This window comes from Curcuma longa, chromosome 2, assembly GCF_044706935.1.
Source record: "Curcuma longa cultivar G26 ecotype Majalengka, Jawa Barat chromosome 2, ITB_CL_G26_1.1, whole genome shotgun sequence".
In the NCBI taxonomy this organism is placed as follows: Eukaryota; Viridiplantae; Streptophyta; class Magnoliopsida; order Zingiberales; family Zingiberaceae; genus Curcuma; species Curcuma longa.
In genome coordinates, this window is record NC_133862.1 from 3,218,606 (window position 1) to 3,242,095 (window position 23,490).

Genomic DNA, 23,490 nt, shown 5'->3' on the forward strand with positions numbered 1-23,490 from the left:
ATTGTGTATTTTAAAAATAATAAAGAATAAATAAAATCTATATTTTGCAAAAATTTAGTACAAACATTATAATTTATACAAAATATTAAAAATATTCTTTAAATAATAATAGAGATCAAATTCTATGAGATGTGCGTACGATATCATTGAAGTTCGTTCATAACTTAAAAATAAATAGGGATCAGCAATTTTATCAAAATGGTTAATTTTAATCAAAAATATTATATTCTTTATTTATATTATATTTTTTAATATTAACTTATTTCTAAACATACATTACACGTATGACTTTCATTTCTATTATTTTTTTTAAATTATAATTTTTTAATATTATTTTTTACAAAAAAAAGATATTCTGTTATTAATTATATTTTGATTTTATTATGTCAATCAAAATATATATTGATTGTTTTTTATTAATTTTTCTTCTTAATTTTAAATATTGCAAACTAGACAAATTAAAAATCAATCAACAATATAAGATAGAATGTGGTGCAATAGTAAAACATTTCGAAGAATAATAAAAAAATTCAAATTCAAATTTTTAAATGAGATAAATATTTAAAATTAAAATTTCAAATATATAAAAATTATGTTCTGAATTTATGTGACATGTAAATCAGGAGAGAGATAATCTATTATCAAAATTAATCGGTGAAATTCAAACATCTGAATTATCCAATTCAAATATATGTGAAATAACCTAATTGAATTGAATTAGAGGGCCACCTTAGTTTAAGTCCTGAATTGTGGGCCACATAGACATGAGTGCACCCACATGAAATTATTATGAGCATGAACAACTATTAAGAATGTCTAACAAGTAGGTCCCACGAAACACAACAAACCACGAGGATAAAATCCTATGGGCCCCATGGACGCATGTCCTCACAGAAAAAATATCTCCCATCCTCTAGCCACTTAGCGGTCAGTTATAAGTTAATTTTGTGATTTACTTCCTTTTACATAATCTGAGAACGGATTATAGACTATTGAAATGAGCGAAATCATCTTTTGCTACAATAGAATCCTATGAGCCCCATCAACTTCTAAGCCTTGCAAACCCATATGTGTCTTAGCTCTCCATAAAATAAGACTATGTTTACTTATAAAAGATGAAGAAATAGTTGATACAAAAATTAATTTATTATATGAAGCTCTTGTGGGAGTTAGAAAAGAATTGAATTATATTGGATCTATTATATATAATTTTATCACATATTATAAGAGATTATTTTCATGATTTAACTTCATGCGTATAAAGTCATACCGTTACATAAAACTCTCTTTATTTGGACAAATTGATATAGAGTAAAAGTATTACAGAAAGTTTAGTGATGCCATCAACCATACTGAATCCATCATATTGAATGTCATAAGCCATCGACATATTTCTTTAGACTGAAAAAAGGTCGAAGAAGATGAATGATCATATTTCTTTAATTATCAAACATCAATCGTTGGATCATCAAAAGGCGCCATAAACTATTCGAGAGCCATATATTATCGAAATGCCATACACTTCTTCCACCCCCTTGAAAATGGAGGATAATACACACATGTATATTTCTTCTCTTTTTTTCTTCTCTTCTTTTCTCCTAATTGCACTCTCTCCAAATAAACATAGTCTAACGTTGTACCGTTTGCTCATCCATATTTATCATAAAAAAAGAGAAATAAAATGATTAAAATACCACTATCTCCTCTCATGATCACTTGAATCCTACAAGTAATTTTTATTTGATATTTATTTATTTTTATACATTTTCCTTAGACATGATAATTCAAATATTCAATTTTTCGAGTTGACTAATTCGAGTCGGTGCATTTGTTGGGGTCTAAGGTTCGATATTATCATATGAATCATAAGTCTTGCGTTTAATTGTATAATTCTTATAATTTTACTTTTAGTTAAAATATCTCAATAAAATCGAGTTTAAGATAGTGTCGTGTAATATTAGATCGAGAGAAGAAAGAAATACAAGATTATTATTTTTCATATACACTTGAACATGTTTCGAATGACTAAGATATCAAGTTGGTTCGAGTTAGTATTTTAAAAAAAAAAATAATTGATCAAATTCAAGAAAAATTATTATTTGTATTATTTTTAAAAGTAAATAAAATTGAGCAAAATGAAGCTTAGGGCTCTGATGGAGGCCGCCAATTTTCTAGAAGCTCAGCTGAGGTCATTCCTTACGTCACCTTCATCCCCATTCATTGCCCTTTGCCATCTATTTAATCGATTTGCGCCATGATTCATCCAACAATCTTGTTTTTGAATCCATTCCAAACCCTCAACCCAAATCTAACTCCGCAGCAATGGCGGCGCAGGTGCAGGTCCAAATCCCTAGAGTGAAGTTGGGCACCCAGGGTTTGGAGGTACAACTAGATCTCTTGTTATTTCTTATGGATTGCTGTTTTCTGTTGTAAATTTGCTGTAAAGATTGCTCTTTGACTTCAAATGTGGTGTGGTGTGGTGATGGATGGTAGGTTTCCAAATTAGGGTTTGGCTGCATGGGTCTCACTGGTGTATACAACGCTCCTGTTACTGATGAAGCCGGCATCGCCATCATCAAGCATGCTTTTGACAATGGCATCACCTTCTTTGACACCTCCGACTTCTACGGACCTCGCACCAACGAGGTCTTGCTTGGGAAGGTTCGTATCTCATTGCTCCTCTGCTTGCCTGCTTGTGGGAATTTTGCATCGGGTGAACAAAAGTTGATATTTTTGACAAATTGCCTTTAGGCCTTGAAGCAATTGCCGCGCGAGGAGATCCAAATAGCCACAAAGTTTGGGATTTCCCCTTCTGCTTCTAGTGCCACAGGTGTGGTGATCAATGGCAAGCCTGAGTACCTGCGGGCGTGCTGCGAGGAAAGTTTGGAGCGGCTCGGAGTGGAATACATTGATCTTTACTATCAGCACCGAGTCGATAAGACTGTGCCAATAGAAGAGACTGTAAGGGCTTTGCCATGTTGATCTTAAACTTTCTCAGTTGCATTCTACATTGATCTTTACTATCAGCACTGAGTTGATAAGATTGTGCTGATAGAGGAGACTGTAAGGATTAGATATGATTTCTATCATGTAGTTATGAGCATAACTATCCATTCTGCTATTAATTTCTTTGCAGATGGGGGAACTAAAGAAATTGGTGGAAGAAGGTAAAGTGAAATACATTGGGCTCTCAGAGGCAAGTCCGAATACGATCAGACGTGCACATGCTGTGCATCCAATCAGTGCATTGCAGATGGAATGGTCTCTGTGGACTCGGGACATTGAGCCAGAGATAGTCCCACTCTGCAGGTCTGAATGCAATTTTCAACTTTATCTGAAGTTAACATCAGATTTGCTTTTGTATTGCAGTATCAGATGCGTTTCTGAGTTTCTGTATTCCGTGATAACATGCACATATTGTCATGTAATAATGAGGAATATCGAACACTGAAAATGAGTCACATTGGATCATGTTTTTATGCAAACTTATGAGCTTCAAAACTATAAACTAGTGAAATCAACTTGTTGGTTTGCTGTTTTAGTGTTTCTCACTTCCAAAAATTTGTTTGTTTGAAGCACAAAACTTCAAGAATCTCTTCCTTGTTTATTGATCGATAAATTGGAGAGAAAACACAAGAAAAATTTCCATTCCTTGACTTCTTGCTTTTCACTCACTATGCCAAATATGCTATCTTGAGATATTGTCCATAATGGCGCAACTAGTAATGATCCTTGCTCTTATGTTATATCTAATGTACATGTAGAGAACTTGGTATCGGGATAGTTCCTTACAGCCCTCTTGGACGTGGCTTTTTTGGTGGTCGAGGAGTCACAGAAAGTTTGCCTACCAATGCGCCTATGGCTTTGGTATGGTCTCTTATCCAACTGTAACATTTCTTGAGCAATTTTGGTGATGTTTAACTGGATGGTTTGCCATAAATTGGTTCCAACATACTGGTCACTGAGGATCAATTTGTGCAATGTTCTTGACTTTGCAAGACCAATATTCCAAGGTTTGGGGCAGAGAATTTGGAAAAGAACAAAACTTTGTACGTCCGAGTAGAGAATCTGACCAAAAAACATCAATGTTCCACTGCTCAACTAGCTCTAGCTTGGGTTCTCCATCAAGGAGATGATGTGGTTCCTATCCCAGGTATGCAATTGTTCATATTATTATCAGTACAATGAAAATAAAAGTTATCTGAAGTTTATATCATGTAATGAGATGCATATAAATTGTTAGTAAAAAAACAAGTTCAATAATTGAGTATCACAGTTAATTCTTGTCGATCCACTTTGGTTGATCATAAGTTCCTGGACGATATCTGACGTTTATATTCATGGAATAGGATGTAGATCAATTGTTAGTAAACACGTTTAGCTATCAAATGTCACTATTAATTCATGTCAAGCCACAACTTTTCGAGCATACATTTAACACTATTTGTATAACTTGAAGTTCCTATTGACAATCAGAATTATCAAGCTACTTGCTTAATTTGATCCATAAATTCTTCTCCCTTCACTCAGGAACAACCAAGCTGAAGAACTTGGATTCAAACATTGGCTCTTTGAAGGTGAGGTTGACGAAGGAGGATCTGAAAGAATTAACCGATGCAGTCCCAGAAGAAGAGGTCTTAGGCTATCGATCGTTCAGTATCGGCGAATCCATCAATTGGCAGCATGCTGACACACCTCCTTTACATGGAAATCCATCAGCATAGGCTTCATATTCAGAATCTTGAACCTCTTTCGTCGTAGTCAACTGTAGCTTTTCAATTTACTTCACAGATGATCGTGGGACCGACCTTGTGAGACTGTTGGGGTAGCGGATTTCAACTTTTATAGAAATATTCATGATCACATCACATACCTTATCGTATCATAGGTTTTCCTTGTATCATCATCACTAAGCTGGGTTTGTGCCAACTATTTGAGTTATGCTCATATTTTCTTCCACTTGTGTGAAATATATAATAACCAATAGCATGAGGAGTGATTTGAGACTTTATTTGGGAGTGATTTGATACTTTATTTGAGATTATATTATATTATATTATTTGACTAATATAAATAAGCTTTAATTATATAAATTATAAATAATTGCAAATTCAAATGGATAATACAAAAAAAAATCTTAATGTCAATTTTAGTGATAGAATCTAAATTACTAAATATACGCCAGAACAGGCGAAATAAAAATGAGAATTTCAAACAATGTAGGGGTTAAAGTGAAATTTGACCCTGCCTCAAAACGGAAAAGCCAACCGCAGTGCATCACGGTCACACTATAAATGGAAACCTCCACCACCACTGCCTCCTCGTCGTCCTCCTCAAATCCGTCGGTTGCTTGCCTTCCCCTCCCTCGATCAAGATCCCTCTCCGAAATCGGAATCGCTAGAATCTCCGGCCGGCCGATATGACGAAGCGCAGGGGAGGCGACGGCGACATCGAGGCCGGCTCCGGCGACGCGGCCCTGTACCCCAACATGACGGAGAACCCTCAGATCCGGTGGGCCTTCGTACGCAAAGTCTACTCCATCGTCTGCTTCCAGATCTTCCTCACCATCGCCGTTGCCTGCGTCGTCAACTTCGTCCAGCCCATCCGCGGCTTCCTCCTCTCCCACACCACCGCCTCCCTCGTCGTCCTCATCGTCATCGTTGTCTCCCCTTTTTTAGGTACCTAGGGCTTCGATCGATCAATCGCCCTTCCTTCGTTCTTCTTCTTCGATCGGAAATGTTGGGGTCGATCGGTGATTTGTTTTGTGTTTGTGGAAATCGATGGAAGTGATGCTGCCGATGATTTACTTCCGCGAGCGCCACCCATTGAACCTCATTCTCCTCACGCTGTTTACCATCTGCATGAGCTTGGCAATCGGGATGGCATGCGCGAATTCGAAAGGTAATCACCAATTTTTTATCGCAATTTTTTTTCAAGATTTGTTAGAAATTTTGCCATTCGTATGATTCTTTGTTTTAAGCCAAATCGTTTTGCTTCTTTCCACGATATTATATTCAGTTACATTGTCGACATTCATGAAATTTGCTTGTGGAAATGGAGAAATCTGATTAATATTTGATTTTTTTTTTCCATTTTTGTTCCTTAAAGGGCATCTTTCGATTCTTATGGATTATATATCTTATCAAATGACGTTTCTGCTAAATTTATTCTGTTTTTTCTTTTCTAAATTCAGAACCAGTTCTCTTTTTTCCATTATCAAACCATTACATGTTTATGCATAATTAGAGCTTGAGAGACTACAAAATGGTCATTTAGATTAGAATGAGTTCAAAAAAAAAGAAGAGAGAGTATTTCTGTGTATTAAAAAAAGCACATCATCATTTAGTTTATGGCTCATTTTATGTCGTTTTTTAGTATTTCGTCGTGCAACTTGATTGTCAAACCCTTATATTTTTTTTCACGATTATTAAGGTGCAATATACCATAAGATATTATCATTTTAGATTGAAATAATTTAGGGAAAAATAAGTAAAAATTATGTTTCATGTTGGTTTTCAAATTAATTTGTATGGTTAAATAAATTTTGGATTTCAGGTTGAATTGAAAGCAAAAGAGTAAAGTGGGAATAAAGTTTGAGAGGCTTTAATAAAAACCAAATAGAAAAGCTAGCGTGATTTGGTGGATAGAGAACACAAGGGACATGATTTAGCAAAATGCCTGAGTGAAATACTGCATGCGTGAAAAAGGATGCTTTTTTCTTTGCTTCTAAGCATAAATTTGATAGGGAGGAATAAAATGAAAGTGATTTTATTTCAGCCTTTGGATAGATTCGTTTAAAAAATGGCTACCACTCTACTGACATGAGGATTTCATTCCCATTCATTACTATAGCCTGAGAATTTGACATTTCTCGTTCTCCAAGTACATGAATGCATGTAGTCAAACAAGTTTATCGAGTGTATCAACCAAAGCAACATGAGATAATACGTTAGATAGATTAGCCAACTTGAGTGAGTGACCTGAGTCAACTAGGTCAAACCAGTTGATTAAGTTGGATGCATTGAATGAGTTTAAAGGATCTACTAAATGCAAAAGTCAAATGGTAGGCCTGAACGAAGTAATGAGTTGATTAGTTTGTTGAGTCAATCATGTTGGATGGATCAAGTAAGTTGAACATGTTGATCATGTCAAGGCACTGAAGTAGTTAATTTGGTTTGGTGTGCAGGATGAACCCAATGAGTTGTGCAAGTTGAGTGAGAGGAATGAATTTGGCTAATTCATGGGTTGTCTTAGAAATAATGCTTAAAAGATTGTTGAGATGTGCACAGTGGATCAAGTAGAAAATAAAATTACTTGGGTTGGATAGAGCAGAGGAATTGGTCGAGATGACCAATCCTAGCAGTCGATTGGCCAATAGAATTTGATCGAGCGAGCAAAATGTGAGAGTCAATTGAGTCAAATAAGCCAAGTCAACTAAGAAAGTTTGATGATTCAAGCGGGCTAACTGGATTGGCCAAGCAAGCCAAATCGAGCAAGAAAATGGACAAAAAGAGTTTTCAAGCTAGGCTAATTGAGCATAAATCAGCTATTATGTGACACTAGCAAACTACATTAAATGGACGTTCATCTAGGTTAGATGTATTGACTAGTTTAATCATCTTGAGTGGCTTGTGACGCATGAACTCAATAACCCTAGTCGATTGGACCAAATTTACTGACTGTGACAACTAGGCCAGGAATAGAATGATTCAATGAGAACAAGAACAAAATTAACCATTTTATTTATCATTGAATTTATTAGTGTTGATGCCATTTCTCATTCAACAATTACATTGTTTTTATTCTCCTCCATCAAACAAGGCTGTGTCCAGTGAAACTACCTCAAATTCTGTAATTAGTTCTGCTCAGTACTGTTTGGAAAAGTACATATTTATCTTTAGTAGATTTCTAAACTACATCAAAACAAAGCATAATCGTTCGCCTGAAATTTCTATTCCTTGTCACCTCTTCAACTGAGATTTATTTGATCAGCAACTTCTCGCCAATCTTTTGGTTGGTCCAGGCAAAGTTGTGTTGGAAGCTGCAGCTCTCACTGTCGTCGTCTTCGTGGGTCTCACTTTCTACACTTTCTGGGCAGCTAAAAGAGGCTACGACTTCAACTTCCTCGGCCCATTCTTGTGCGCATCCCTTATTGTCCTCATGTTGTATTGCCTCATCCAGGTTGCCACTCTACTTGCTATTAACTTATAATATTTTAAATGAACAAAAAAAATCACAAGCAGAATTATTAGAATGTGCTTTGATAAAGACCAGTTTTGCAGGGTGCATTTTGATGAAATGCTCTGATACTTACAAAGTATTCACTGGTGCAGATTTTCATCCCGATGGGAAAGGTCTCGACGACGATCTACGGTTGCTTGGCAGCCATCATATTCTCTGGCTTCATCATCTACGACACCGACAACCTCATCAAGCGTCACAGCTACGACCAGTACATCTGCGCAGCCATCTCTTTATATCTCGACGTCATCAACCTCTTCACAGCAGTGCTAACAATATGCAACGCGGAATCCTAGCCTTCCTTCCTCACTTGCTGCTTTAGGTGCTTACTGATCTAAGGAGCTGTATACTAATGTCCATGCTCAGATTCCTCTTGCGGTGGGAGAATGGAGTTGCAATCATACTTAGGAACCACCTGTTATTTGTGTATTCTGGCTGGCAATTTCCTATCCAATGTTGTGTACTACTCAATGCAACAGCAGCCGCATTAAACTTATGATTAAAGCTTCTGTTCAATCAGGCTTTCTGTATTGCATTGCCGGTCGAGCCAAACCAGTCTGGTTCTGCAAACACAGAAAAACAAAAAGGGAACAGAGGGAATATGCTAAGCATCATCTCAGAGCCATGGAACGTGAACCAGGTACGCCATGGATCGAATCTATGCTCTTCTATCTTTTTTAGATCTTTCATGTTGGTTGTGATAAGCAACTGATGAAGTTTCTTTGCTAAATAAATTAAATGCTCGCCATCGTAAGACCATAAATAAATAAATAATATTCACCAAGTTAAAGAACTTGAGGTATGAGAGCTGTGAGAAATTATGAGAGAATATAATCTTAGACTTTCACTTTTATGAAGCATCATCATAGATGATATGTGTAGTTAGGTAAGGGTTAGAATACCTAGTGATTTGTGTGAAAATTTCAATTATGAAAAAATAGATCCCACTGTAGTAACTCAAGTAAAGGAGGAATGTTCAAGTCGATTTACTAAAATTGAAATAGAATGTTAGTTGATTGAATGTAAGGTTTAGAGAATAGAATGTTTCTATTTAAGTAGCAATCAAGTGTATGCTCTATCCAATCAATTGAAAAATGAGAGTTATTAGATGTGCAATGACTATATTTGTTCCATTAGTTGCATGAAGATTGGTTCAATCGACTAGAGGTAAGCAAAATAGAGTCGTTACAACTTTGTAAAAAGTCTTGGAGGTTTCTTTGGTGATAAAATAGGGTGCACAAAATTATTTATGATTTTGTTGTGACCAATTGCCCAAATTATTTCCAATGGCTTGAAATCTTAAGGGAAGGATTTATTCTAAAGCTCTTGGTAATTTTCTTTTTCAAATTTTTTATATTTATTTATATTTGATAGGAGTATTACTTGTAATCATCTCAAAAGGTTAGAGGGTGTATGAGGCTTGCCGCATTGCCTCATTTCAAGGAGTAAATCTAGTGAATTTATCAGAAGTTACACACCTAATGACTCCTAGATCATAGAGTAAGAGCAGAGTATTCGAACCACATAAATCACAATGTTATTATTGTTTTTATTTTATTTCGTTTCTGATGTGAAAATGCTCGACATGAATAACTAACTCACATACGAGCACCTCCACAATGACTAATGTTTGAATTGACTTTGTCTTGCAAAAACAATTTGATTTCTAGGTTATGGTTATTGACCTCTCCCCTTGTGCACACATCCATTACAATGATCTTACAAAAATTACATATGAAACTCCATTATTATATATATATATATATATATATATATATATATATATATATATATATATATATATTAACACAAAAGTGAGAGGGAAGGTCAGGGGGTAAAAGACATGACCACTCCGAAGCTTAAGTCAGCGAGGGAGATGGAGAAAACAAGCGGGGAAGAGAAGAAGAAGAGCTGTGAGTCTATGTGTGCGTGTGTACCTGAGGGTAGAGGGGAGTGGCTGTATATATACAGGAAAAGGGCGTAATGTCATGTCCTAGTTAAGAACGTGTTCCATCATCGGTAATGACCTTGTTAGAGGTGATAGGATGATCAAAATATCAGTCCCATCATTGACATACGCTCGTAAGGTCATTTCGCACGTGGGTGTTAGGACGGCGATCATAAATACAAGAGTATAGGAGTGTCAGAAGAAATGATGGGATTGACGGAGTCGGGCACCATGATGACCATTCGGCATGGACCTTAGCCGAATCTGAATAAAGGTGAGGTATCCGAGCCGACTGGGCGGCCGCTAGTTCGTAGGAGGAATCGGATCCATGGGATGACACCCAAATAAGGGTTCGACTCGGAGCTGTGCATTGGGCATTGAGGAATTGGCTTCGTGAGAAATCGGCTCCGTGAGAGGATTCGGCTTGAATAGGGATTCGACTCCCGAGTCGAGAACTAACTTAGACTAACCCTATAATAGACCTATTTGGCAGTCGGGCATGGCGTCGAGTCATTTGTCTTAGGTTAAACTCATGATTGACTCTTTGGGCCCGGTCCAACACAACCATAACAATATATGTATACATATTTCTGTCTTTGATATTTTTCATCAAAGTAAACAAATCTTAAAAGAATAGACTATTGTCCCTTACGAGTCTGAGTGCTAGAGGTGACTAAATACCTTCTCTTAGCTATGCACCTTAGAAAATAAGAGCACAACCTCGTTTTATTTACACAATCTTATTTTACATATTTATACAATCTTATTTTATTTTCTCTCATTTCAATTACTTAGTACGATATAAATTGTATTATAGATTTATACCACAGATGAATTTAAAAAAAAGATTATCTATTTTTAAAATTAATTTAAATATCTAGATTATAAAAAAATATTTTTAAAAAAATAAAAAAATATTATTGATTGTTTATAATTATTTTTTAAAAAATGGTTAATTATATAAATTTATACTCTTTGTTACAATTGCATCTGCTCACCACCAACCCCAATCGGCCAATCCTCTCAACCACCACTCGCTTCGGACCTCCCAAATCCCCATCAAAAAGGCGCCCGCGCCCCCTTTCTCTTCGACCATCTCATAGACGCCCAACCATTCCAATGGCCGTCTCCTCCCTCCTCCCCCCCTCCTCCTCCTCCTCCTCCCTCCTCCTCCGCCGCGGCGGTTCCCGCGTCCGCCGCCGCCCCCTCCTGATCCGAGCCCTCTCTGCCCCCGCTGCCCTCACCCAGGACGACCTCAAGAAACTCGCGGCCGTCAAGGCAGTCGAGTACGTCAGCAGCGGCATGGTCCTCGGCCTGGGCACCGGCTCCACCGCCGCCTTCGTGGTCGCGGAGATCGGGGCCCTCCTCGCCTCCGGGAAGCTTACCGACATCGTCGGCGTTCCCACCTCCAAGCGCACCTACGAGCAGGCCCTCTCGCTGGGGATCCCGCTCTCCACCCTCGACGGTCACCCGCGGATCGATCTCGCCATCGACGGGGCCGACGAGGTCAAAATCCCTACTTTTTGGTGAACCATTGATGCATATATACGCCTCTTTCTCGATGCTCTTCTGATTCCGGAATTGTGACAGGTTGATCCAGATCTGAATCTTGTCAAGGGCCGTGGAGGCGCCCTACTTCGGGAGAAGATGGTCGAGGCCGCCTCCGAGAAGTTCGTCGTCGTCGTGGACGAGACGAAGCTCGTCTCCGGGCTGGGAGGAAGCGGGCTGGCGATGCCCGTGGAAGTCGTGCAGTTCTGCTGGAAGTACAACCTGACGAGACTGCAAGAGCTGTTCCGCGAACAAGGCTGCGAAGCTAAGCTCCGCCTGGACGATGGCGGGAAGCCTTACGTCACGGACAACTCGAACTACATCGTCGACTTGTACTTCCAGACGCCGATCAAAGATGCTGCGGCGGCCGGAGAAGAGATCTCGGCGTTCGAAGGCGTCGTGGAGCACGGATTGTTTCTGGACATGGCGACCGCCGTCATAATCGCGGGGAAAGACGGAGTCGCCGTGAAGGCGAAGTGAGTTCGACCATCGCCATGGATTCGATGTGCATCGTCAATTGCTTCTTCTTGCAACGCACAGCTATCTGAGCATTGAATTGAATGACTGCATTCTGTTCTGGCTGGGATTAGGGGTGTAAACGAGTCAAACTGCTCACGAGCTACTCGAGTTTCGATTCAAAAAAAAATTCATTTGAGTTCGTTCGATTAAGTTAACGAGCCGAGCTCGAGCCTGATTTCGAGTTTGAAAATATTATCGACCGAGCTCGAATTTGAAAATATTATCGATCGAGCTCGAGTTTAACGGTATTTGGTTCGTGAGCTCGTGAACATGTTTGTTTAAAGATTACGAACGTGTTTGTTATATATTAACGAGTCAAGCTCAAACTAAGCTCGTTTAACTTTTAAACGAGTTATTTTCGAACCGAGCTCGAATTAAATTCGTTAACTTTAAAACAAGCCTTTTCAAACCGAGCTCGAGTCATTCATGAACTATTTAATTTCATTATGAGCCGAACTCGAATTTAAGAATTAAAGCTTGAATCGAACTCGAGCAGAACTCGAACTTAGGAAAAATGAATCGAACTCGAGCTCGAGCCTCTTACTATTCGGGCCAGTTTGGTTCGATTACATCCCTAAATAGGATCATCATCAAGTATCGAATCCTTCATCTCCTCATTTGTTAATAATTTACGAGTGAAATAACAAGAGTTTAAAAACCCTAAAGAATTTTTTAGTAAAATAAATAAAGTTTCTATTCTACCCCTTTATTTTTAGAATTGCCAATTTATAAAAACAAGTTAAATTTTTTTAAGAAAAAACTAAATCATTGGTTGGTTGGTTGGTTGGTATTATAGTTATAATGTGATTATAGTTGTTAATATAAATTAGCTTAATTTTTTAAAATATTTTTTTATCAACTTCATCAAAATTATTTCAATTTTATCAAAATTATTGATAGTCTAAACTGTAGCAAAACTTAGTATAAATTATGTAAACTTATTTAAATCGTTATAACTTGTGTAAGTGGCTTTAAAACTATTCGAGTAACTATGATGACAAAGGTATAGCTCATGCGGTCTGATTCTTTGTTGTTCATGTACTCCCATAGAACCTAGAGTGGCTTCATTGCGCCTCCAAACTTATAATGCAGCGGTCGGGCCCTCCAACAATTATCTGATTTATCTTGATGATCAATGAGAAATTTTCGTGAGACTAGATTGATCATCTTTAAAATTAATCAGATCGTAAAAATTGAATATGAATCCATCGCCAATATGGTGAAATTTACACAACAAAGTGATTAAGAGGAGAAGCGGGCAACAGCTTGTGTGGGGGTTGCGACGAATTGACACCGGTATATATAGAAATAAGACCATCTCCAACGGATACCCTTTTACACCATTTTGGTGTAAAAGGGGCATCAATTATTCTCCAATGGAGACCCCTAATTTTACACTAAAATGGTGCAAGTATTCCTTGCACCAAAATAGTTACCCGTTTGTTTTAAATAAATATATTATAATATTAAATTTATATTTAAAATATTCTTAAATATTATAAATTAATATTATTTAATTTAATTAAATTTATTTTGTAAATTTTATATATTATAAATTTATATTAGTTATTAACTTAAATAAGTAATATTTAAAATATTTGTTATATTACTAAGATTATAAATATTTTAAAATTTATAATATTGGTAATTTCATAACAAACACACAATTAAACATTTAAAATTTTAAAATGCATAAATGTAAAATACATACCCAGCATACAATTTAAAGATGTGACAAATACTAAAGTAAATATACATTTAAAATAACTATAATAACATTGCAATATTAAACAAATTAATGTTTAATATTCTGAAAAATCACTTCCCAATAAATCACCGAAATAATCATGAAATTTACCGGAGTCATTCAAAGGATCTTGAGATTCTTGTCCTTCTTCTTGAGACGAATTAAATTTAATTTAGATCCTTCTCCTTGATGTGGAATTGATTGAGATTTTTAGTTTTTAGTCCTCTTTTGCATAATTCTGACTTGTTCACCGTGAATAAATTCACGCATTATCGGATCGGCGATGGTATTCAAATCTTTGAATAAAATTTTATTCTCTTCCTTGAATATAGCAACATCGGTACTTCGATCCAATGCCGCAACAAGTTCGTCATTCTGTGAAACCATTTTTGTGAGTGGTTGTTCATTCTTTCTCTTCAGTTTTGCTTTCTTCACCCCAATAGGTCGTTTAGTTGAAGTATCACCACTGTCCGAATCAGTGATATTAAAGATTAAACGAAGAGACACGTGAAGATGAAGATGAATAAACATCTTTCTGGAGATTCTAAGATTGAGAATAATCAGCTTGAGAAATTTGTCATTGCACTCTCGTAGATGCAGTTTTGATGTTGTCACTGTTGAATTTCTCAATACCTTGAAGAATGCTCCACACATGTCCAAATTTGAAGCCCTTTGAGTAATTAGGATCTTGCACTAATAACATTTGAGCACGATTCATCTGTAAAAAAATAATATAATTAAGAAACAGAATTAATAACTAAATTAGATATTGATTATAAAATTGATATACTCTACAAAATAAATGATGATAACAACTTACAATATCTTCCTCTGATGCTTCACTTGGATTCAATTCTTTGATTTGCTCGTATGCAACCATTCAATTTGGAAATAGCAGCAATGATAGTATTCATTCTTTTTTGTAATGATCTTCTAGGTCGCTTTGAATTTTTAAAATTTGGATCTAGATTATACTCCATCTCAACTCTTGTCCAAAATTGATCCTTCTTTTGGTTGATTCCTATGATTGGATTTTGAGAAATATGAAGATAAACATGACATAAATATTTATCTTCTTCAACTGAGTAGGATGATGAATGAGACAAATTCATTTTTTTCAAGAGTAAAGGTGCATTGTGATGGCCATGTCTAGTATGCCCATTATATAGGAAAAACTTATGTGCATTATATAAGATTTGTGTGTGCATTGTGATGTCTCGTTGCCTGCAAAAATAATAATATTGTGTGTGTATTGTGATGTCCCATCTTTTGAAATAATGATAATAGTGTGTGCATTGTGATATCTTGTCGTCTGCAAAAAATAATAATGTTGTGTGTGCATTGTGATGTCCCATCTACTAAAATAATGATAATGGTGTGTGCATTGTGATGTCTCATCGCCTGCAAAAATAATAATGTTGTGTGTGCATTGTGATGTCCCATCTCCTTAAAATAATGATAATAGTGTGTGTATTATGATGTCCCATCGCCTGCAAAAATAATCATGTTGTGTGTACATTGTGATGTCCTATCTTTTGAAATAATGATAATGGTGTGTGCATTGTGATGTCCCGTCTTTCTGAAATAATGATAATGGTGTGTGCATTGTAATGTCCTGTTGCCTGCAAAAATAATAATGTTGTGTGCATTATGCATTATAAATACATACCATAACTGAAAATAATTCAACCACATTCTTCATCTCAAAAAATAAATGTTAGATATGAAGGTATGTCAAATTTATCATCCTCAAGCTCTAAAGATGATGAAATATTTGAAGCACACAGAAGGCTTATCACTCAAGCGATTTGTCGCAACAATCAAGTCATTTTGAATCATCTGAGTGAAGAAAGCAACAAAGGCAAACATTGAGGATCTATTCCTGGTCACATAATAATCAATTGTAATAGAGAAGCTGCTGATTGTAATTTATTCAATGATTACTTTGCCGAAAATCCTACATATAATGCTGCAATGTTTCGAAGAATATTCCGAATGGGAAGAAATTTATTTATGCGTATTTTTAATGTGGTTAGTAATCATGATAATTATTTTGTGCATAAAAGAGACAGAGTTGGATTTCAAATATTGGTTTGTCAGGTTTACAAAAAATGACAGCTGCATTTTGAATATTGACATATGGTGTACCGGCAGACGCTACTGATGAGTACATTAAAATAGGAGAATCAACTGCCATAGAAAGTGTGAAAAGATTTTGTCGTGATGTTGTTGAAGTATTTGGAGGACAGTACTTGTGATCACCCAATGCTAATGATGTTGCCAGACTTCTTCATATTGGTGAGCAACGTGGTTTTCCTAGATATGTTGGATAGTCTAGATTGCATGCATTGGAGGTGAAAAAATTACCCAACAGCATGGGCTGGGTAATATTCTGGTCGCAATGGAAAGTCAACAATTATTCTAGAAGTTGTAGCTGATTACGATCTTTGGATATGGCATGCATATTTCGATTTACCCGGATCTAACAATGACATTAATGTATTGGAGTCTTCTAATCTTTTTTCTAACCTTGCTCAAGGTATTGCTCCCCTTGCTCGTTATGTCATTCAAGGAAAAGAGTACAATATGGGTTACTATTTAGCTGATGGTATATACCTAAAATGGTCTACACTTGTTCAAACAATTCATGATCCACGCTGTACAAAGAATAAGTTGTTTGCAATGAAATAAGAGGCATGTAGAAAAGATGTTGAGCGAGCATTTGGAGTGCTTCAATGACGCTTTGCAATTGTTGCAGGACCTTCACGTTTTTGACAGAAAAATATTTTACATGATATAATGACTTCATGTATTATTATGCATAATATGATAATTAAAGATGAACGCAATATGAATGCATCAATTGTTGATCAAGGTGAAGTCCTGTCGGCTGTAGATGTTGATACAACAGTAGATGACAATACCCGATTTCAAGAGTTTCTTGCTAGATATGAAGGAATCAAAAATAAAAATGCTCACTTTGCCCTTAAAAATGCATTAATTGAGCATTTGTAGGAACAATATGGTAATTCTGATAATTAAGGTTCATAATGGTGTATTTTCAATGAAGTGTTATTTGTTTTGTGAAAATATTTAAAATATTTTATCTTAATTGTTTATGATTGTGTATTATTTTAAATAACAGTATGTCTACTAAATTATTTCTACCAAAATTAAGAAGGAATGTACTAATATTTATTTTCTTGTAATTAAAAATATAATATTATAAAAATTAGTTATTAAGTACCATAAAAATATTAATTTTAATAATAATTATGATCACAATAAAAATATTTAACAAATTAATATGTATGTTAAATAATAAATTATAAGATGGAAAAATAGAATATTCTAAGGAATATTCCTTTTAGTGTAGGAAATGATGTGTATTGGTTGGAGTTGAAAAAAAAATTTGGTGTTGAAATGACACTAAATTGGTGTTGAAAATGCACCAAAATAGATTTTGTGGTTGGAGATGGTCTAAGAAACCCAAAAATAAAGGGCATATTTGTCATTTCATTTAACATTGTGGCCTAAACGATCTGTTCCTTATTCGGATCTGACACGATGGCAACCCGTTAACGTGGCCGAAGTTTAAACCAATTAACGGGCCGATTTCAATTTACAGAGCCGGCCCAGTAATTGAGTTGGGCCGATAACAAAACTTCATCTCCGGCCAATTTGTGATTAAAGTTTAATCCTGATTTGTAAACTCATAAATACATGAATTATTTTCCAAAATAACATTGATGAATATTATTATCTCAATAAAACAATGGTTGTTATCAAAGACGTTCTTAACTTTTCCAGCATAGTTGAGTTGGTTGGTCTCAATTTCCGAAACAACAATAAATAAATGCAATTTTCTCAAATTAAAAAGCATTTACATATCATTGTTTCCAAAACCAATAAATTCATTGTTCTTCTCGTATGCAAAGCAAAACATTGCTAGTATCATTTTCTTTCATTATTAATTTCAAAAATCTTAATTCATTGTTCTTTGAAAATCCCGATGGCATGCGTTCCATGCAATAAATATGACAAACTCAAGAAGCAATTTGAACTTTACAAAAGCCTTGATTTAATTCAGCTTAATTTACCTCTACAAAATCTCACCAATCCCATTCCCCCTCAATCAAAGAACTTCCAAATGGCACAAAAATGGCCATTCTTAAACCCTAACACCTCATTTCATGACAGTAAACTTGAATCCACAGCCACCAAGACCTATGCACCAGTCGTCTTCTGCTTCCCTTGATCATGGCATCCACTGCTGCAAAAAACAACAAACATATATATTTACCATCAGTAACTACAGATATAGTAAAATTTCATTCACCATTATGAACAGACCAGGTGAAATGATATATCCTAGAAGACAAGGGTAGGCATGGATGGTGTGTCACTATCTGTTCTTGATCCATAATTCAGAAGACCACACAAAAGTTTGAAGCTCGGAGAGCCCTGGATCAACTGGGCGAGAGCTTTTCGTTGATGGCGAAGTCAACTGAGCAGGCTGGGGACCGGCCCTTATTGAAGTTTTTTTTGTTTTTTTAATATTCATGCAGTGGCGTCTGATCTTGGCCATGAAAGTGACAAGGAATCAAAATGTCTGTCTCGGAAAGCAAACGACATCAGGATTTATCGTTGCCTTGAAGTTGATCGATTTTGTTTTTCTTGTTTTCTGTAAGAGTTTTGTTGCAGTTGATGCAGTTTCATGCTCGAATCATGAAGATGTTTCAGCAAAATTTACAGAGAGTTGCTGTGGATGTTCTTGTTTTGAATGAGATAATGTAATTCGATCTAGTTTCATGATCAAAAGACTACTGGGAGAGGGCGGGGTCTCCTCGCCGGAAAAGCCCGAGAAGGGAAGAAAACGGCGACACTTGCCGCCTTCCTTCCCTTGGCACACGGTCACTTCTCCGGCGAAAGCACTGCATCAGTAACGCGCAACACGACGGGAAGGGATCTCACCTGTCCGTCAAGATGTCCAAGGCGGCGGCGGTCTTCCTCGTCGCGGTGAATTCGTCGCCGCAGCTCTCCACGATGCAGTTGTCGAAGATGTGGGTGGTCTTGGGGTTGGGGCCGTGCGAGATCACGCAGGTGTAGTCCTCCGAGCGCTCCATCTCGCTGATCGAAATGCTCCGGGGCGAGAAGGTTTCCCGCGCCGGGGCTTCGGTCCCCAGGGACGACCTCAGCGCGGGGGAGAACAAGGCCAATTTGGAGTCCCTGTTCTTGACGCCGAACTCGATGGGCGAGGTAGGCAACGCCATGGGAGGAGGAATCTGGACCTTCAACTGCGATCCGAACACGATCATCCTCCTCCGCGGAGGAGCGTCCGAAGACTCCTCGAGCTTATCGTCACCGGCGAGAGCGTCGAGAATGCCGAGGCCCGTCGGCTCCGAACCGCCATTTTCGAAAGACGGCTTCTTGGGCTGCAGCCTGTCGGAGATGGAGAGAGAACCGAAGGAATTACAGAGGTGCTTGGTCTCGAGAATGGAGGTAGGGCTCATGGAGGACTCGTGGTCTGAGAATCCCTTGCAGGAGAAGCTCCTGAAGAGCCTCGGAGAAGGGAAGAGGGACAAAGGCGAGGGCTTGCTTTGGGTGCTTCCGCCATTAACAGGAGAAGAAGAAGAAGAAGATTGCTTCTCAGACATCAAGCTTCCTTGTTTCCTAGCAACTGGCCTCGATTTCTTCCTCAGCATAATAATCTCTTGATCCTGAAACAGCAACAACAACACCAGAATAAACATGCAAGAAACCGAAACGGAAATGATTCTTCTTCTTCTTCTTCTTCTTCTTCTTCCCTTTTTATACAAGAACCAAAGACAAATCCACGAACAGAAAGATTGTTCCAGACCTGGCCGTCCTCAGTTCGCAAGCAAGAAGCCTAAAAATCCGATTTTGAGGTAGGAAAACACAAAAGGACGAGTCGTTGCTGCAAGGAGGAACCACAGAGGCGGTTGCTCTTCTGAATGAAGAAACAAGGCGAGGAAAGGCCAATATGATTATATGAAGCTCGGTGAAGATCACACAGCCATGACACAACAGAGAAGAAGAAGAAGAAGAAGAGGCTTGAGGATTGCAACAATGGCCATTTCTGGCAACATGATGCTACTTTTATAGCTTTTTGTTTTTCTACTCTCTCTGCCTTATCTCTTTTTCCTTTTTTGTTTTTTCTTTTTCCTGTCAATTTTGTTTTGGTTGGGCTACTGTTTTGGTGACAATTACTTGTGAAAGAAAGAGAGGGAGAGAGAGAGGAATTGGTGAATTAGAGAGAGAGAGAGAGAGAGAGGATGGGGAAGGATGATGGCACTGCGCGTTTAATCTGTGGCGAGTACGGTGGGGTTAAATTGTTGCTGTGGAGACGAGTACGGATGAACAGGGGAGGCTCAGGCGTTCAGGGAGGGAAGGAGGGAGGGAGGAAATAAAGCAGGGGAGGGGAGGGGAGGGGAGGGGAAGGGAAGGGAAGGGTTTGTCTTGGCTTGATTGATGAGCCATTATTATTTGTTACAGAAGTTTCAAGCAGGGATGGGAATGCTCGGATTAGTTTTCATTTTTTTTATTTATTATTTTTATTTTTATTATTCAATTTTTATTATCATCTGCATTCTCCGTAGATTTTTTTTATTGTCAATTTATTTCTCATTCAATCATCAATTTTAAACGTCAACCACCAAGGCCACTACTACTATTTTTTTAAAAAAAATTCAATTTTAAAAATCAATAATAAAATAATATTAAATTTTAGTGTGTATATATCTTTATAATTTAGATATGCTATTTTAGAATCAATCTATTAGGGATGGTCTATATAATTATGATTCATTCACATTAACATCTAAAAATATTAATAGATGGTCTATATAATTATGATTCATTCACATTAACATTTAAAAATATTAAATAATTGAATAAACTACATAAAATAATAGTACATATAAGAACAAAATATCATCCCATACCTATATTTATATATGAATATATAATGAAAGTTCTTTTTTTTGCAAGTTTTTTAAGAACCCTTTGAGCCAAGAATGACTCAAAAGGTTCTAAAAAAATTTGAAATGTATCTGATTAAAATTGAAATTTTTAATTCATTTAATTTTTTTACCTTGTTTGGTGTTTAAAAGTGGATAATAATCCGATACACTCCGTAAGTAATTAAATTTTTTAGTGTTCAATATTATAATCCAATTTTTAAATCATAAAAGAAAAATCTTAAATATTTTAATCATAAGTAAAAATAAATAAATAAAAATGGCAATATACTGTGCGTACCTCATGAGCATCTAAATTTTTTCATTTTAAAATTTTATTCTTTTTAATACTATAATTCAACTCTTAAATTCTAAATAGCTTAACTACAAGTAAAAAAATAGCAATAAACGCACGCCTATGCGTCGCCCTTTTTTTAATTTTTTATTCATTTTTTTGGCTTGAGGTTAAGTTATTTAAGGGTTTGCCTTTAGGATTTAGAGGTTAGTTGTACTATTAAGCAAAAATATATAGATTTAGAATGAAAAAAATTTAAGTGCTCATCAAGTGTGCAAAATAAGATTCCCCTATATATATAATATAATGATCTCCTGTGCGACGCATTGCACTTGATTGTGCATCGATAGAATTTTTTATATTTTTTATTTATGTTTTAACTTGTAATTAAGTCATTTAAGAGTTTATATATATTCGAGTCGAATGTTGATAAGATTTTATCAGTTCCGTCTCTATATTCGAATCTGGAAATCTTCATATTCGATTATCCAATTATTTAATAGGGTTTAAAAAATTGGTCCATACTCTCTCTCAGCCAAGATCGGATATCGAATCCACTATCGAGTTATGAGAAAATTATCATCTCAAATTTCAAGGATGATTTAAATTTTATTATTTTTTTCCAAAACAATATCATAAAATGTAAGGCCTAATTTAGAATTTTGGATAAAAAATAATAATAAATAAGCCCTTAATTATTAAAATCCTAAAAATATAGTGATTAAATTCATTAGAGTGATTTTAATTAAATTTATAATAAAAAATTTATATACAAATATTTTATATATAATATATTTGATAAGTTGAATAAATTTATTTTACAATAAGCAACGTTGGAATAAAAGTTCGAGATGAGAGATGGTGTTAGAGCTATTTTAATTTATTTTTAAATAATTTTTTAATGATTTTAACCTTAGAATATTATGATAATAGGTATCATTATTATGATCAATATAATAAATAATATTAAAATAGTCTTGATTGAAATAATTTTGATTAAATTTTTTTTAAATAGTTTTGATTTAAAAAATGCCCATCAGTGCTAAAATAGTATTGCCCAAAATTTCAAGTTACGATAATTTTTATGAAAATATAATAAAATATTCTTTCAATTCACTTCAAGTGCTTATTTTTGTCCTAGATAATGCATAAGGATCTAGAGCTCATAGAAAATTTTCATCGCAGATCATGTAAATCAAAAAGCATAAAATTTTTCAAATAAGTGTAATGTGCATGAAATTTGAACGCTCATTGCCTAGGAAATCTATCTCATCTCTTACCATTGTATCATAGTCTAGCGAGCATATACGTCTTTAGGGTTTTTCGAGGGGTTGTATTCTTTTATTTTCTTGTTATCTCTTTGGAGGGTAGGACAACTATTTATATAAAGACCCCCTATTTTTAAAATATAACAAATATTTAAATATTTGTTGTTTGTGATCCTTTGCCTTTTGCACCTTTTAAATCACCTTATTATATTGTTTACCATTTACCACGAGACAAAGCCAAAATAAGTGGGGCACTTGTTGGCATTTCCACCTACATTGAATTCTATACATTTTAGGAACAATTTATTTTTTTTCAATATCCATTTTCGTATCAAAATAATCATATTTTATTTTAGTTCATATTTTATTTTATTTTCACACAATAACAAAGACTGTACATTTTTTTAGGAGTGATAATTTTATTTGATTGCGATGAGTAGATATTTAAATACTCATATTTAAGTGGATTGAAGTGAATAATGCCCTAGAGTGGATAAAGAAAGGCCCACCTATTTTCAATGGACGGCTGAGATTTCAGATCCTCGACTCGATGCGTCCCATCCCACCGTACTTTCGCGTGTCTCCACTTGCAAAATCACCGCCTTGTCTTACTTAGCACCTGGCAGTGGAGATTCCTGGCGCTTCATTTTAGACGAGCCACATCCGACCGTACGCGTGTCCACCCTCTTGGACTTCGTATCCGCTGCAAAGAGCACACACCGAAGAACCAACGCTTCGCGTCGGAACTGGACACGTGGGCAACCTGAAAACATTTAATAAAATACACGCAGCTCTCTATCTATCTATTTATGAGATTAATTAGATTACAACCCTTTGTGTTTATTTAATTTAATGGGAAAAGACCTAATTGGCTTTGTGTGTAGGGAGGGCACAATTATGATTTGGTCGTTGGGCACAATTATTGGTAGTCTTGGAATTGAAAA

General features: G+C 36.0%; 4 protein-coding genes and 1 pseudogene across 5 annotated transcripts; 4 read left to right on the forward strand and 1 right to left on the reverse strand.

The window, feature by feature from the left end:
• The first annotated feature begins 2,282 nt into the window (after positions 1 to 2,282).
• On the forward strand, positions 2,283 to 4,739 carry LOC141817929 (perakine reductase-like). The gene is made up of 7 exons (XM_074705541.1): positions 2,283 to 2,382; positions 2,494 to 2,661; positions 2,752 to 2,961; positions 3,137 to 3,309; positions 3,765 to 3,867; positions 4,000 to 4,153; positions 4,531 to 4,739. Exons 1-7 carry the CDS (start codon positions 2,323 to 2,325, stop codon positions 4,722 to 4,724), a joined length of 1,062 nt encoding a protein of 353 aa, XP_074561642.1. The 5' UTR covers positions 2,283 to 2,322; the 3' UTR covers positions 4,725 to 4,739.
• A 680-nt stretch (positions 4,740 to 5,419) lies between these two features.
• LOC141820448 (protein LIFEGUARD 4-like) lies at positions 5,420 to 8,537 on the forward strand. Its single transcript, XM_074707768.1, has 4 exons — positions 5,420 to 5,678; positions 5,788 to 5,901; positions 8,024 to 8,181; positions 8,334 to 8,537. The coding sequence occupies exons 1-4, from the start codon at positions 5,420 to 5,422 to the stop codon at positions 8,535 to 8,537; spliced, it is 735 nt and encodes a 244-aa protein (XP_074563869.1).
• A 2,662-nt stretch (positions 8,538 to 11,199) lies between these two features.
• On the forward strand, positions 11,200 to 12,407 carry LOC141820440 (putative ribose-5-phosphate isomerase 3, chloroplastic). Its single transcript, XM_074707756.1, has 2 exons — positions 11,200 to 11,695; positions 11,780 to 12,407. The coding sequence occupies exons 1-2, from the start codon at positions 11,309 to 11,311 to the stop codon at positions 12,215 to 12,217; spliced, it is 825 nt and encodes a 274-aa protein (XP_074563857.1). The 5' UTR covers positions 11,200 to 11,308; the 3' UTR covers positions 12,218 to 12,407.
• Positions 12,408 to 15,734: 3,327 nt separating this feature from the next.
• LOC141819539 (uncharacterized) lies at positions 15,735 to 17,018 on the forward strand (annotated as a pseudogene).
• A 1,048-nt stretch (positions 17,019 to 18,066) lies between these two features.
• On the reverse strand, positions 18,067 to 19,983 carry LOC141822032 (FCS-Like Zinc finger 8-like). Of its 2 annotated transcripts, none has more exons than XM_074709440.1 (3): positions 19,864 to 19,983; positions 18,978 to 19,723; positions 18,067 to 18,273 (listed from the first exon to the last, which is right to left on the reverse strand). In XM_074709440.1, the coding sequence occupies exons 2-3, from the start codon at positions 19,706 to 19,708 to the stop codon at positions 18,231 to 18,233; spliced, it is 774 nt and encodes a 257-aa protein (XP_074565541.1). In that variant the 5' UTR covers positions 19,709 to 19,723; positions 19,864 to 19,983; the 3' UTR covers positions 18,067 to 18,230. The 2 variants fall into 2 exon arrangements, with proteins under 2 accessions (XP_074565541.1, XP_074565540.1); XM_074709439.1 differs by having other exon boundaries at positions 18,067 to 18,276.
• Positions 19,984 to 23,490: the final 3,507 nt, after the last annotated feature.